We start from the raw sequence: 16,429 nt of genomic DNA, 5'->3' as shown, positions 1-16,429 counted from the left end.
TAAAAAATTAAATGACAATTCAGTGGCAGAATAAATATTCCTGGAGAACTTGTGATTTACTCTCATGGAACGGGATCCACATTGTGTCAGATTATATGGTGCTGAAATCCTCAGTTTCATTTCAAAAACTGATTTTTTTTTTTATACAAATTTCCAGTAACAGTGAAGATTTTTAGAAGAATACTTACTTATCATCCCTTTCTAGGCATTTTACCAGAATTGGTAAAATTCCAGATTTTATTAAGTCATCAATAGGTGGATTTCTGTCACTGGATAGGAGTTTCCTGTGAAATCAAAAGCAAAAGTAAGTAACTTTCATGACAAAAAAAAAAAAAGTATAAATTATGTTTCTATATCTTTATTTATCTTTACCTTGCAGCTTGGACAGCACTCAGCTGGATCACTGGGTTGTCACTTGTGGCGTTCTGAAAAAAATAATTTAAAAACCCAGTAAAAATTTAAAATGCACAGAACACACCCTTCTAGTTTAGCCAAAAAAAAAGTTAAAGGTAACATACCTGAAGTATAGCTTCTAGTGTTACATTTTGCTTGAAAAGTAAAAAAAAAAAAAAGTTTTAGTAATTTTGCTGTTAAATTACAGCCTACTTAACATTTAATACAACCAAACTTATTTTAACAGTGTATCAGTTCATAAATCTGCTCTCAAATAACTGCAAGATAACAAAATACATTGTTTAGAGACATCACCGAAGTTTTAGAAGTAATTCCAGAATTAAGGAACTTACTGCTTTGAAATCAGCATCAACATCAGAATCTTCTAAGCTTTCCTCTTGAGGAACATTTCTTTTTTTCAAAAGATGTTCATCTCTTTTGTTCTGTAAAGAACAGACAAAAAATAAAGCCACTTTTAATGCTTATTAGTACAGGGTGGTGATACACAGTGGACCTTTTCAACATGTAAGTATAGATAAGGCTGCCTTTTTTTAAAGGCATTTGTAACTACAAATAGAATTTGCAGTATTTTAGCTGTAAGAATCTGGCAACTTGCTAATCAGACAGATCTATGACAATCCATGACATTTGAATTAATTAAAACTTACAGTCTGGGGATCAGTTTTCTAACAGGAATTCACAATACTCATAGCTCTGCATGACATTAACATTTAGCTACACATAACAGAAATTCTTTTTCAGTGTAAGATTATTTTTCAGCAAAACCTGTTTTGAAGCTCCCTGGTCACATCTATTTGCATTTTCTGTGTCAAGTAGCATGCTCCATGCACACCGGCACTTCCAGTATTTCCCACACACACTTTTAGCCTAATTTCTGACTTAAGACACCCTCCAGTCTTAGCTCCTCTAAGGAATTACAAAAGAATAAAATTATCCTTTCAGTGGTAAAATACCCATTTAACACTTCATTTTAACATTCCTAATTTAATGAATTTGAAGATGTAAAACAGTAATTTAAAAAGAAAGAAAACAAATCATCAATTGTTTACATTTTTTACAAATTTAAAATGTATTAAAAGTATTATACCAAAACTATGAAACAGTCTCTTCTAAATTTTAGACTTAATATTTTGTTTGGTGTGTCTAGAGATACAAAGACAGAAGGGACAATGGAAGATGATGATGCAGTACATATATCTGAACACCTTTTTAGGTTTGGTTTTAATTTTTTATAAGCTAATTAAGATTTAATTCAAGTGTTCAACTATCTGATAACCATAGTATTCATTAATGAGATTTTATTACATCACACCTTGTTTTTAATACGTAAAAAAGCCTCTAAACAAAATGATGTGTTGAAGGATCCCCAATATTTTATGTTATGTTATAAAAACCAGCAATTCCAGGTCAAAAATTTCTGGGACTTGCTTCCCTTTCAGACACCTTAGAAGGAACTTAAAACAAGTTTGAAATCCTCCCAACCAATATATTATTCTTTTTCCCGATAAGACAAAGCTAGAACAACAAACAAGCACGAGAATAACCCTTTAATGCAGAAGACAACATCTCACAGACTTAGCATCGTTTAATTCTAGTTGGGTTTTAAGTACAGAAACCAGATCTTCCAAGAGTGCACAAGATCCCCCAGACTGGCTGTGGCAGCCTTTCCAGAGCCGTGCAGTAACGGCTGCACACATGGATCACATCCATACAGACAAGCACCACAGGCAGTTTTTTGGCAAGTGGACCTGGAGAGGAGGAAGATGGAAAGGAGGAGCCAGTTAAACACTGAGAAAGTAGCATTATGCAGACCAACTGCATCAGGCAGGAGCATATTACCTGATGGATTCACCACAAAGATGTAATGTACTGTAATGCACCAATGGCACAAATACCATTACAAAGCGTTTACGTGGTTTTCCCACACCAGCTGAACAAGAGCCTGGCTCTCTCCTGTTCCAGTAAGCCTTCTACACCTGCACACACAACTATCCAATCCTTTGGCACCATGAGCACAGCTCAGAGCATGCCTCCTACTGTTAACCTTAACCAAAATAGGTACGAGTAACAGTCCATATTCTCAGGCCAAGATATTACATCCCCTAAGGAGAGACAAAGAAACTCCACATGACTGACCACAGAACAACGCTGAGATTTCTGTGAGTGCAGGCAATGTCTTCAGGCCATCTGCTATATGGTGTGATGGGCTCCAGAAAAAAATCAGCCAAGGAAAGAAAAAAGGAGCAAGAATGTTCCTGTAGCTACTCACTGTTTGCAGGTGACTGAGCTGAAAAACAACTGTCAGAACCAATATAGAGTACCTTCCACAGCAGCCTGAGGCAGAGAGGCTAGTACTTACTGAGAAGTACTAAAAGTTTTTATTCTAATTAGCATTTCTTATAAAGTCAAAGTGTTCATGAAACCTTTCAGTCCTAAATAGTATCTCTTAGGCTATTTGAAATAGCTCTGTCCGTCTGCAAGAGAGTCCAATCCCTGGACTAAACTAACTTACTGGACCTAAACTGCTCTCCTCAGTAATTTGACAGGCCAATCACTCTCCTACGTAAGGTGAAAGAAGATGATTTGCAGCGTGCCATGGCTTTAAAATGCTTGTATTTTGACATATTTTAGCAAACTCAAAAAGGTTTTGCCTAAATCAAAGCACCGACCTCTTCTGCAGGCTCCTGTGGCAAAAACAAAGACAACTGAACATACCTGGAAACAGCTGTCCTGTTCAAAGCCTTCAAAGGCAGAGGCATCAGAGTGGAATGTCTGATGAAGGGTAAAACCCTGTCAACTAACAAAATCTAGCAGGTCTCCCTCTAAAGGGAAGATCCTCAACATGGTCCAAACCCTGTGTGCTATGTACAATAAGCATGGAAGTTCATAAACAGGTGCTGACCGCTGGTGATGAGCATTGCCAACATTGTGGCAGAGATGGCACTCCAGCAGCCTACAAAGGTTTCTGTACAAACAACAGGTATTGGTAAACATGCCAAATGAATAGATAACAGTAATAATAGCAGGAGTGAACTTTCTTGTCGCGTTTTTATGACAGATATCCATCATTTGCTTCACTGAGAGTGGGATGGTCAAGCTACATGAACAGTAATTATTCAAATCCTGCAGATCCTGGTACTTCTTTTGGTTATCTTCTTGGAAGATGGCCACAGGATTAAAAAAATGTATAGAGCAATGCAAGCAAGTTTCAAATGTTCAAAAACATGATTTAACAGAAGACTCCTTGTGGGTAAAGGAAACATCCAAAAAGCTCTGTGCTGCACTGCACTTAGTTCTAGAGGACATGACCAATGGGATGCTCTAATGGAACTGAGAAAGGTGTCAAATATGAATTTCTACATATTTTTCAGCACTGGACATGCAGAAAAGCTCTGTGACGAGTGTCAGCTGTTGTGAGGCTTCAAGATTAAAAGGGAAAAGAAATTACCAAGAAAATCTTTGCCTGCGGGTAACAATTAGAAGGCATTTCTTCAGGTTAGGGGAAGTTTAGGAGCTCAGCAGCCAGTAGAAGTTCTTGTGGCATGAAAGTTAATTACTTCTGAGTCTTCTGAGAACAATAAGCAGAACTTCAAGAATATTTCAGCATTAGAAATTGGAGTTCCTAACACTAGCCAGTAATAGATATACTCACAGATGGCAACATGCAGGTCTTGCCCCTGCAATTACATCCAAGGAAAGACTAAGGGTTCAAGCCAGTGATGGAGGTAGATTCAGGTTTCTTGGACATCCCTTTTAAGCTACCACTGGTTCCAAGTCAGATTCCAAGATTCTTCTTCAGATAAAGGATATAGCTACAGATATAGAGTTAGAAGACGTAGGCAACTTTCCTACATTTGAGTTCTGCTAATTCACCTTTGTGATAACAAAGCAATCATCACGTTCCTGTTTGGTTAGTGCTCATCTGTCTCAGAAGAGGAGCAGATGAACTAAAAGTAAGTAGACAGCAGTGTATGGCCTAAGCCCTAAGCATGGATTGCAAAGACTGAGACCTCTTAAGTCAGGGAACAGCAAGATCTCACCAAAATGGATTCAAGCGAGCCTCCAAAGAATTTCTTCATAGTCCTTTTCAACTAAGCCTCTAAAAGAAACCATTAAGAATGTAGTTTTCCTCTTAGGGTATTTTTTTTTAATGAACCAATTCAGACAGGGTAAATGGAAATTCTTTTCCAAGAATTTGTGCTACTAACAGTTGATAGGGAAGCCTCCAGAAGAACATACTAATAGTGCTTCAGTGTCTGTAATTGTAGTCATTCTTCGAACTGGTAGACTTACACGGTATACTAAAATATATTCTTTATAGTGAATGAAAAGCTATACATACACACTGAACTGGAAAAGACACTTAACTGATGTAAGTTTTACTATCCTGAAATTAAGTATTTTCTTCTTCTTTTGAATTTTCAGACTTATTGAGAATCAGAAAAAATATTTTTTTCACCCTACCACTCCCAGCAACATGAAGACAGGTTCCTTTCTTCAAGGAGTCTTCTACTTTATTTAGGAACTATCACGGAACTAAGCAATCTTATTTAAGAAAGATCAGAGTAGAAACAAGGACAGTATGCCACGGAAAGGGGTAAAAAAAGACATATGCCCGTGACTCTTTAATCCACCACTTACTTAGCAAATAATTGCTTTGCCTTGCACGAAACTTAATTGGCAATTAGAGCTTTCATAAGCTCATGTCTATGAGCTCTCAGGGGCAGCTGAGTTTGCCAAGAAAGCCAAAAATAAACCTTGTGAGAGATCATGGAAGTTCTTAGGATTCTAGTTAGCAGGACAGTATGCTGTGTTTCTGCTGAGGTTAGGAGTGCTAAGGCTTCCTTTGAAGGGTGACATTGAACTCAATGACCGTGTCCCTGACCTGGCTAACGACTACCCTTCTGTAGGCACACAAGTGGCCCAAGGCAAACTTCATCCTCAGAGAAAGCCAGGCACCCAGAATCAAAGGATGTCTCAGAGCAGTGGAGTTACAGGATTCATTTAGATATAGAACGTTAAACTGAATCCTAACCATTGCTCATCCACCATATGCTGCTTTACACTGAGACGAAGCCAATTAATGCCAAGGTCCCTGTTACTAACAGAGTAGCCTTCAGGTTTCTGGGATGCTGAAACCAAGTAATAAACACTGCATCAGACTTCGTCAAGATGCTGCACTGAAAAGTTTTATATTCCAAATCCTGATGCAGTCTCCATCACCTGACAGTGACAGTGTCAAAACTGACACTTATCTGTCAGGAAAGGGAGATGGCTATTGTTTAGGCTCTCAGACCTGTTGCTGTACAAACAATATAATCAGAGACCAAAATTATCTTTCCAGAAATGTAGTAGATCCATTCTCAAAATGCATAGAACACAAAGCCAATACAGAATCAGTAAAAGGGCACCTGACCATGAGGAGTGTCATCTGACTGGCTCATGATGCCAACCCATGGAGTCTGGAATCTGCCAGACTACTGCTACCTTTTCATGTCAGATAGCTTTGTTAATCTTCGTTAATTAAACTCCTAAACAAACAATAAATTATTGGGAAATAAAAACCAGGGAAGAAATAGTTTCTTCCTGAATAAGTGCTGTGGTGTGAAGATTGTGAATAGAGATGATACGTTCTTGAAACACAGAATGTGTTGCAAGTGCACCTTGATGTCTGTAATTTCAAGAGAATAAACACCTCACACTGATGCATGCAGAAATTGTTTACTACTGTTCAACGCTGTGATTTTTTATTTATTCCATCTTACTAAACAGATATGTGAGCAATTTCATCAGATCCATTCATTTAATATTTATATCCACATTGATTCAAAAGACAAACCCATGACTCTGTAGTGCTTCAACTGTACGGATGAAGAATACACTCAACTCATCTCTTTTCTTCAAAGCCAGGTGTACACACAGCATCTGTGTAGTTGGGACAAAGAGAAGACACCCCTTTCCTTTGAAGAGCCACTGGTGGATTACTAAGGTCATGCCAAAAATTTCCTGAATTTGGCATACTCATGCTAGAGCAGCAGCGTTAACTGCAAAGACTGAAGCAATGATATTATTGGATTGCTGGAACTTGATAAAACATATCCCTTAGCATTTCAGTCTCAATTCTGTACCAGAAGCAGATTCTGTACCAGAAGATTCTCATCTGCCAGAGTTACCACAGCAAACCAGCTGCCCACCAGCACCAGCTGAGTTGACACACACTGAATTTATTATTAAAGCAGATTTTTTTTCTGGTCTCTGCAGTGAAGATGTTTAACCAACACTCTAGAAGAACACCAATTCCTGTCTTTAAGAGTGCTGCAGCTGCTTCACTCTTGATTTACAGTCTGACCTACATCCAGTGTTCAGGCTTCTCCTCTAAATGTGTAACTGATCTTTGCATGTACAGTCTTCAGTGGGAAGTCACTGGCAGCTCATAGGCTTCCTCCTCATTTTCACTCACATATTACTTGCCCATGCTGGATTCCTTCCACACAGGACAATCCCTTGCCTTTAGTGTCTGACTTGCTCCCCACCACGCTTCTGTAATAAACTGGCCTTGAAACTGTGACCTGTTACAAAAACCAATCATAAGAATTAATTTAAAATTAAAATTCTCACTTTGCACAGCAAACTTCTCGCCAAAGATTGCACTGGAATACTGGAATACTCATCCCATCTCAATTTAACAAGCTGTATAAGGATATACTGCATTAGTTAAGCCATCTTTTACAGGTTTGCTTTGCTAGCAGGCACAGGCTGCCCAAGCACTATGAATGAATCTTCCCAGTACAGATTTCACAGTCACACAGAGAGTTTTACACCACCTCTGAACAAAGAGAGCCTCTAACATGTCAGCATAAACTTCCATTGCTGATCATTTTCCAGTCATCTGGGTCAAATTAGATTTCTTTGACTAATTATTATAGACCCAGGATGAATCTTAGAAATATTTGTTTATATTGCAATGAGATAGAGAAGTTTTTCTCTATGACCTGAAAAAAACAGTCGCTTTTTCCAAGAGGAACAGAAGGATCCCAGGAAAATACTAGCACAAGATTTTTTGGTTGCTCCTACACAGTCAGGTGATAAGTGCAGACTAAATTTCTCAAAAACAAGTCAAACTGATTTATACCAACATAGTTTCTACTTACAAACCCTTCACTTTGATTTTAGTAAGGATTTTGTCTTCTCATTTTGCAAATAATGAAAACAAAAAGATGGAATTTGGTGGATGTGCACTCCTAAGCAAGCACCACTCAAACTTGTCAAGGATTCAGCTGGCAAACTGGAGATAAGTGTCAAATGGGAGACCAAAAGGAGCTTGGGCTATACTGAGAATATTCAAAACAAACACCTATCAGATCATTAATGAAAATAATAGAAAATACAGGTTATACCAAGCTGCAGAGGCCCTGAGACATACTGGGGGAACAGAATGGGAAAGCCTGGAAAAAGCAGATATAATTCAGAAGACAGAAGCCAAATGCAAAAAAAAAAAAAAAAATCTGCATTTATTTAACTACACAAACAAAGCAACTATATTTGTTTTGTGGTACTCTAGGAAGTGTATAAAGCATACAAAGACTGTATATCTGTCAACAACATACTTAATATAAAGTATGCATATTTAATATAAAGAATGCTGTGGTAGGAACTGTTTTTCAATATTCCATTTAAAACTTAGCTGCAGCCTGCATCCTTTCAGACTCACATACTTCCAGCAAAATACAGGCAATTTGAACCTGAGAAGCACCAACAAATCAAATCTAAGAAAGAGAATGTTCAAGACAAGGGTGAAGAACTGAAGACATTTTAACAGGATAAAGCTAAAGGGGCCAGTATGAAGTCCTTAAATACACTAAAGGTACCCAAAGGCAAATAAAAGTTTATCCTTTCTCTTAGCTTCTAAAGCATGCTTCAGAAGCAAGTCTTTGAGGTGCCTAGACAGACTGTTGGAAGAGTTATGAAGGCCGAGGGTGTAACAAACGCTCTAATTAGGCAGAGCAGTAAATTAGATCAGCTCTCATACTCATGATCTTCCCAATCATACTGACATTTACCCAATATAGCCAAAATCTGACCCCCAAATTAACTCCATGTACAGCATGGAAGCAATAATTTTCAGAAAACAAAATAAATGAAAAATCTCAACTTCGAAATGCTAAAACTCTCCCTTTTCCCATTCAGAGATTTTAAACATTTGAACAGCTGACAGCTCCACTGTACTAACTGGTACAGAAACTGAATATGGATTATTTCCAAGTGACACACTGGAGTAAAGCAGTACTACTCCGTTATACTGAGCTTCACAAATTGGAGAAGAAAAATAAACTAGAAACCACAATTAGTATTTAACAAATTTACACCTTTTCTATGCAAGTTTGGGGCTATAAAGCACAGCTTATGGAAAAATATTTAATTAAGACACCAGAGCACTATTAGCAAAGTAACACAGTTGATAAACAAAAGCAGGCTCACCTTCCGCAATTCAATTGTAACTTCATTTCTGTGTCTTCTCATAGTCTGTAAATAAAAAAAAAAAAGTATGTCAAGAAAGTAGTGTTCTGTTTTGGAATCAGCTGTTTCTACGTAAAAAGTGCAGTTATTCATCAAGACACGGAAAATTGTGCATAATTTATAACTCAATCGTTTCTAGGAGGATGTAATTTTTTGTGATGTTTTGCTTGGGCTGGATTTTTGTTTGTCTGTTTGGCTTGCTTTCCCTCTTTTTTTTTTTTTTGTTTTTTTAAATCATACATCTTACAGAAGGCTTTGTCATAAACCACAAGAAGTATCCCAAAGGTACAAATAATCCACTTCCCCATGGAGTTTCACTACAATGATTCTCCAGGTGTTTTTGCTGACATGACTCTCCAAGTGTTCACATGTGCAGACGAAAGGCAGCAGTAAATCCAGGTTAGACAATCTCGTATTCCCATATAATCACATTCAAAACCTGAACACATAACCTATACCAGTTCTCTGACCAAAATCAGTCATGACTGACAGAGGATGACTGAGCTCAATTTAACAAGACTAATCACGCTTGTGGAAAAAGGGAACAAAGTAATAGAGTGGTACTGAGTCTCCTTAGGATCTACAGCCTAAACCCTGCAAAGGAAAACCAGCCCTTAAGCATCTTGGCTCCTTAAAGATACTGGGCACTCAGGATGCATTCCTGACAATGCTGCTGCACCTCTTAGATAAGAAAGACCAGAAGACTGAAAAAGAATTTTAGCCTACTGAAGGCAATCTCCCTAGGTACATAGAACTATCACTGGAAAAGACATGCACCATCAGAACCATCAGAATGCAATTCAAAGGACAACAGGACTGGAAGACTGCTGGCAGCCCAGCAAGATCACCCACACTAACTAAAATTAGCCTTTTAAAATACTTTCTATGTCCTATCCTTGCTACTGACCTTCACTGCCACTCACTATCATGTTCCTCTTGAGTTAGGGCAAACAACTCCCTGAGCAAAAAAATACCAGTGAAGACCAGCAGTATACAGTAAACACCAGCACTCCCCATCAGCCAGCTAAGAAAATACCAAACATGCTAAAGATGAAACACAGGTAGAAAAAATGAGCAGATTTCACACCACAAATACACACAGGACATAACTACAACAGCTTCATTGTTCTCAGCCAGTTTGCACAGCAGTGCCACAGGCAGGGGTGCCACTCACTACACCAGGTTGCTCAGAGCCCCATCCAGCCTGGCCTTGAGCACTGCCAGGGATGGGGCATCAGCAGCTTCTCAGGGCAACCTGTGCCTCACCACTCCCTCAGTAAAGAATTTCTTCCTGACATTTAATCTAAACCTATTCTCCTTCAGTTTAAAAACCTTGTCCCTTGTCCTGTCACTATCTGCCCATATAAAAACCCTCTCTCCCTCCTTTTTATAAGCCCTCTTAAGGTACTGGAAGGCTGCAATGAGGTCTCCCTAAAGCTGTCATCTCTGCTCTGAAATTCATTACCTTGGGTTCACTGGAGAGAAGGATGGCTTGTCTTCCTGCCCACTGCTTGATTAGCCAGCTCACTCATGTAAATATGGACAAAATTCTCCTTTTACATCTCCAGGCTTGAATTCTACTACTTTAGACTAAGAAAGTCCTCCTTACTTTAGGTAAAAGAACACCAGCACCACAGCATCTACCAGAACTGCACATATTTCCCCCTCTCATCATTTTGGTAAACCATTGGCTACTTGTGACCATCTGAGCCTGCTGCAAGAGCTCAGCATAAGGACTGGATAGCTGGGGAATGGGAGGACATTGGGTGGGTTCATTTGTCTGAACAAATGAAGATGTCATCACATGCAATTAGCAGGACCAGTCATTCAAACTTCTTGTTCTATTAGAACTTTATATTTGAATAATCTTCATAACTGTGTCAAATTTAAGGACACCATATAGCCTGAAGTCTTTCAACACTTCTTCCCCACGACAGCTGCCTTCCAGTACTAAAGGGGGATACAAGAGAGCTGGACAGAGACTTTTTACCAGAGCATGCAGTGATAGGACAAGGGGGAATGCCTTTCAACTGAAAGAGGGCAGGTTTAGACTAGATATTAGGAGAAATTCTTTACTATGGGGGCGGTAAGGCACTGGCACAGGCTTCCCAGAAACGTCATGAATGTTCCAACTCTGGAATTGTTCAAGACCAAGTTGGATGAGGCTTTAAGCAACCTGGTCTTGTGGAAGGTGTCCCTTACCCTTGTGGAAGGTGGGAGGGAGGGTTGGAACTAGAACTAGATCTCTAAGACTCCTTTCCACTCACATCATTCTATGATTCTGTAACTCTGCATTTCAATAAAAAATGTAGTTAGACAATGCTGTGAAGTCTCCTCTTCTTGATTATTTTGTGTTCTAGACACCAAAACTCTTTACTGAAATTTTTACTAGCAACACCATCCCACTTTCCCCTAAAACCTCATTTTTTATTCCTAATTTATCTTAAATTTTAAGGCGTACCCTAGCATAATCAATCAACTCGAGCGTCCACTACAATTTCCCTCTCCAAAATCCAATATTGTACGTGCCAAATTTGAAGTCTCAGTGATTTAACAGATGCAAGGCACAATTCACTTTTAGATTTGCTTCCTACCTACCGTTTACTCATTTATCTATGCAAGAATACTCTAGAACACTTATACTGAACAGAAAAATCAGAATAAGTCTGAAATTCTTTAGGAGACAATGATAACATGTATCATGTACCATTCTTCTGGATGCAGGGCAGATCTAAGGAACACTATATGCTGTGCTCAACAGTTCAGCACCTTGATATTTTTGGTTTAGATAAAACCCAAATACAGTGCAGTCTCAGGCAAGACTTTACTACTCATTTCGTCAATTTACTCTAAAACCTTCTCTAACAATATTTTGACTAAAGACAGTTACTCAGAGTCAGCCATCCATGAAGTCTCTGCTGGGAAGACTCCAAGCTTCTTTCTAAGGGCAAATAATTCATTCAGATTTTCCATTAGGGTTTTATCTTTGTTTCATACTTCCATTACTTCAGCCTCTCTGATTCTATCCTATTAAATTCTGTCTCAACTTTTTTTTTTACTTTTTTCCTTGTTTTTTATCAAGCTGATCTTCAAAATATTTCACTATTCCGTTATGGTTTTCACATTTAATGTGCAAAAATCTCTCATCTTTTCCTCATTTAGAGAGCTACCACTCTTTAGAAAAATCTATAAAAAGGTTATCACCTCTGCAGACATTTTTGCTGACCAGTACCATGATTTTCTGAGATTTTCATACATTTTCTCAACTCTTATACTCTTTATTACAATCTCCATATTACCTGGGTTTTATTCTTTTAGCTGGTCTTTTGTATTTCATTTTAAACTTACTATGAGTGCTTTCTCTATTAAGGCAGCTCTGGTACATTTTCTTTTTACCTTCCTCCTTTAAAAGGCAGAACAGGCAGTACTCACCACTAAGTCCAATGCTGTCTCTCCATTCACAGAGCAAGTAGGTGGATAACTGGGATATCAGTCTTAACTCCATGGAAACAGTGAGTATAATCTGCCCCCCACTAAACTAAAGGCTCCCAGTCTTACAGGGTCTCCTGCAGGCACAGCATCTTTAAAAAAATCAGTTTGTCAGGGTCATCAGGATCACCAAGACTCAGTGATACAATGCTGGGGCTAGAGGCTTCCTACAAGCACACGGGACTGAAGTCAAAGAGCCTGTGCTGCATTCTGGCAGTTCAACTTGGTTGCCATGGCTGGATCATGGTCAGCGCTCCTTGCCTGATGCCTGTTGACACCATTTCTAATCCAACACTTCGTGTCCCTGACACATGAGATGACCATTCCACATCAGCGTGTTTAAGACCACAGATTCCACTTAATTCATACTTGTCAATTGTGGCAATTATAGACTGTACATGAAAAACACATGAATGCACTTTACAAGGGCTTGATTACCTAATTTTATTCATGCTGCTTTCTGAGAATTTCTCCAGACTGTTGCCCAGCTTGATTTTCTCCTCTTTACCACTGGAGCTGATACACTAGTGACAGACTGATCTGTGATAAGACTCTGAATGTCCACAATTTAGTCATCCTTGCCTTGAAAGACCTAAAAAATGTTTCAACTTCATCTAATTACAAGAAATGCAGGTATACATATAGTTCTATATTCAGCATACTCTTGCTGGACTTTTGGAAGCTTTACTTTAAAACTTGCAGACCAAAAGGCACAATTTCCAATCTTATCTGATGGAGTGAGGTGGGGAGAGTGGGACAGGATAGGACAGGAAGATTGGCAAAGCTAATTTTGTTCCCCAAAAAACAAATGATTCAGATAATTTTTTGTCCTGTTTTGGCATTTCTTGAAAGGAAAGTATTTAAAGCTTGTGTTTCAGATGAACAATTTTAGAAATACAGCAGGTCATCAGCACCTTCCTACAGTCTCAGAAGAGACACACATTATGATGCAACAGAATATAAAAGAAGCAGTCTTAGCTATCACTGCTAGCCCCTCTTCAAGCAATCATTACCACTGTAAGCAGAATAACATGCTTTTACACAACCTGCAACACCCAGCATGCAGGGACCTGACAGGCATTTACAATGGATTCGTACACTAGTAGAAAGGCTAGACATTTTCCCCAGCTAATATAGGTCAGATAAAACAGAGGGAAGAGACAAAATCATTCTGGACTTAACTCAGGATTCATTCCCAGCTTCCAGGCTGGGAGGACATCTGCTGAAGTCTATACACAGTTGAAGCCTAGCAAGAGGTTATCAATGGATCTAACACAGGGTTTGCCATCCACAGCTTCTGACTATGATCATGTCTCAGCATAATGTGCTCAAACAAGTAACTTCATGGAAGACAGAAGCAGCACATCTCAACCCTGACCCCCAAGCCAAGGCTGAACTGTTTCACTGAATAAAAGACAGTCTCCAAATCTCAGACAGGGAAACCATGGCACAGGCAAAATCCTACAAACCACAAAAACTATGACAGCTGCAGCATCTGAACCATGAGGACACTCCTAAACACAAAGTATTGATGCACCATGCACTACGTGCAAACAGTAAAAATTAGTAACTACCAGTCAGTGTTAAGAAATAAGAACACAACACTTATCAAGCTGTGCTACAACATAACATCTCAGTTGTTACACATGATGCAAGGCAGACTCAAGTTCATGAGGCTTTTATAACAAGACATTTCTTCTCCCCAGTTTGCCATATGTAAGGAACAATTATTTACCAGTATTTTTGACAGGCTGATATAACCACAGTAATGTGCCAAGTACTGTAAGTCTTGTTACAAGTCAAAAGTAGATGTTGAGAAGTATTTCTAATTTCAAGTTCCTCAGCATTTTATTATTTCATAAAATAAAGCATAAAAACCCCCAAAAGATCTGCTAGATGTTAGATAAATCAGTGTTTCACTTCTACTCTGAATTTCTGAACATTCTTCCAAAGTCAGATACAGTTACATATGAAGAACCTCTCCTTATCACCTTCCACTTGAAGGAAAAGTAATTCCTAGTTCCCTCAAATCTGAAATTAATTTCATATGCCAAAGAGGAAAATGACTGTACAGATTAGGGCTGCTGTATTAAGGGCTGCAAGGGAACTTTGTTTCACTGGGATACAAAACACAAAAATGCTAAGCTGCTGACAAAAGACAAGAGATTTAAGAGACTAGATCTTGGGAAAAAAAAAAAAAAGAGGAAAAGAATGCCACAGTCCCTGTAAAACTGCCTTTGACAGAAGAAACACAGAATACAGCTGTCCTCATCAGATCAGTGCTTCAGATCTCTCAACAAGGGTGCTATCTCTCTCAACAAGATGACAAGAAACTCAAAAGTTCAGTTGCAGCCACCTGAGGCAAAGGGAAATATCTTCCCTGTTTTTCAGTTGATACTTGTTTTACGACAGAACGCAAAACTGCATCAAACTCTTAATATCAAAAAGCAGTGGCCTCTGAAATTCTGAATTATCAGCATAAGCTGTACTGCCAGCACATTCAAAGATTTTTCAGTGACCAAATATTTGGGAACCTTTGTGAACCACACATGCTGCACAAGTCCCATTCGTGAAACTGCATATGAGGTTTATATCACAGGATGCCCACTATGTGCTGAAGAGCCAATACCACCACTGTCACACTGCCACTTGGTGCCTTACCACAAGCCATGCAGACCTACTTGGAAAAAAAAAAAAAGGATTACTTTGAAGTGTTGAGTAACACTGAGATTCTGTGGAGGTAAGTCTAACAAGCTTCTCGAGCCTCTGTTTAACATAAGAAACACTTAACTGAATAATACATTAAACTACTCGAAAAGGCAATCCATATAGCTTCTGTAAACTAGGAATTCCAGGAACCCCAAAACATATCAATTGTACTTGTACATAAGAACAAAACATTTTTCAAAATCCCCTGTAGCAAACACAAAGTGTTGTACCAGAGTGGGAAGGAACAAAAACGCAAACCCTACTTATAGATATACAAGGCTGCAGACAAAAAAAAAAAAAAAAAAAAAAATTTTAAAAAAAAAAAAAAAAAAAAAATCAAGCTATCCAAAAGGATAAAAATCACAACTTAGACAAAGCAATCAGAATAGTCCTCCATTTGTGAAAACATGTTTTTAAACAATGCTGCTACTTTAAGCAAGCTCAATCTCATCCACAAATATTAGAACTAGTCTTAGGGTTTCTATTAACTTTAAGTTTCTACTTCATATCTAAAAATCATTCTTAATTGATTAAAAACACTTTCAAGTTCCTTAAAGTATATCACTTTTGGAGTCATAGAATTCTGGCCACTTGTAAGATTACTTCATCCCCAGTTACAGTACAAATCAGCAAACCAAAACTATTTAAATGTGTGGGTGATGTAACTAGTCAAAAGGTTAGGTCATTACATTTCAATTTGTATGGTGGGATACAGAATACTTAAACAAAATTAAAAACTAAGTTTCATGTACAGGGTGCTTAATAATGTACATTCTCTGCACAGAAAAAATAATCAAATGCTGCAACAGTAAGTGGTATGAATTTTAATAATTTTAACTACTTGTAGCTATACCAATTGTGCCAGAAGGAAGATTAAAGGCATAACCAGCATTTAACAACTAAAATCTACCTACCATTGTAAGAACAAGATAGGGAGCTCACTGTGGGGCTCATCCTGAGCATCTACCTCATTAAACGGGATACGTCAGCAGTGACAACTTTTAATCAACACATTTAGATCACTTCCATTACAACTTGAGCAAGCAAGTCCACAAACCATCAGAAGTGAAGAGGCAGGAAGCAGATGTTTTTATGCAGACAGCACATCAATACTGCCAGCTGCCCCACGACCAGCCAGCTGCCTACTTCTGCTGCAGGTCAGCCAGCACACAGCAGCCTCGAGCTAGCCCATGGAAGTGGAAAATCCAGGATCATCTTGACAAGATGAACACCACAGCCCAATGTCAGCTTTGGCTATTCTGTGGATACAGAAGTCATGTTTGCACAAACTTTAGGAAGA

At 38.5% G+C, this 16,429-nt stretch overlaps 1 protein-coding gene across 2 annotated transcripts in view; it reads right to left on the bottom strand.

The window, feature by feature from the left end:
* Window positions 1–16,429, bottom strand: part of KPNA3 (karyopherin subunit alpha 3) — a 47,357-nt gene that overhangs the window by 18,604 nt on the left and 12,324 nt on the right. For both annotated transcript variants that reach the window (XM_063392061.1, XM_063392060.1), the window contains exons 2-6: window positions 8,893–8,937; window positions 747–836; window positions 519–548; window positions 373–425; window positions 189–284 (exon numbers count right to left, since the gene is read on the bottom strand). In XM_063392061.1, the coding sequence (XP_063248131.1) occupies window positions 189–284; window positions 373–425; window positions 519–548; window positions 747–836; window positions 8,893–8,937 (314 nt within the window). The remainder of the gene's footprint in view (window positions 1–188; window positions 285–372; window positions 426–518; window positions 549–746; window positions 837–8,892; window positions 8,938–16,429) is intronic.

The sequence above is a fragment of the Prinia subflava genome, chromosome 3 (genome assembly GCF_021018805.1).
Source record: "Prinia subflava isolate CZ2003 ecotype Zambia chromosome 3, Cam_Psub_1.2, whole genome shotgun sequence".
NCBI classification, from domain to species: domain Eukaryota; kingdom Metazoa; phylum Chordata; class Aves; order Passeriformes; family Cisticolidae; genus Prinia; species Prinia subflava.
Note: the sequence above shows the minus strand (reverse complement) of the source record. Positions and strands in the feature narration are given on the sequence as shown.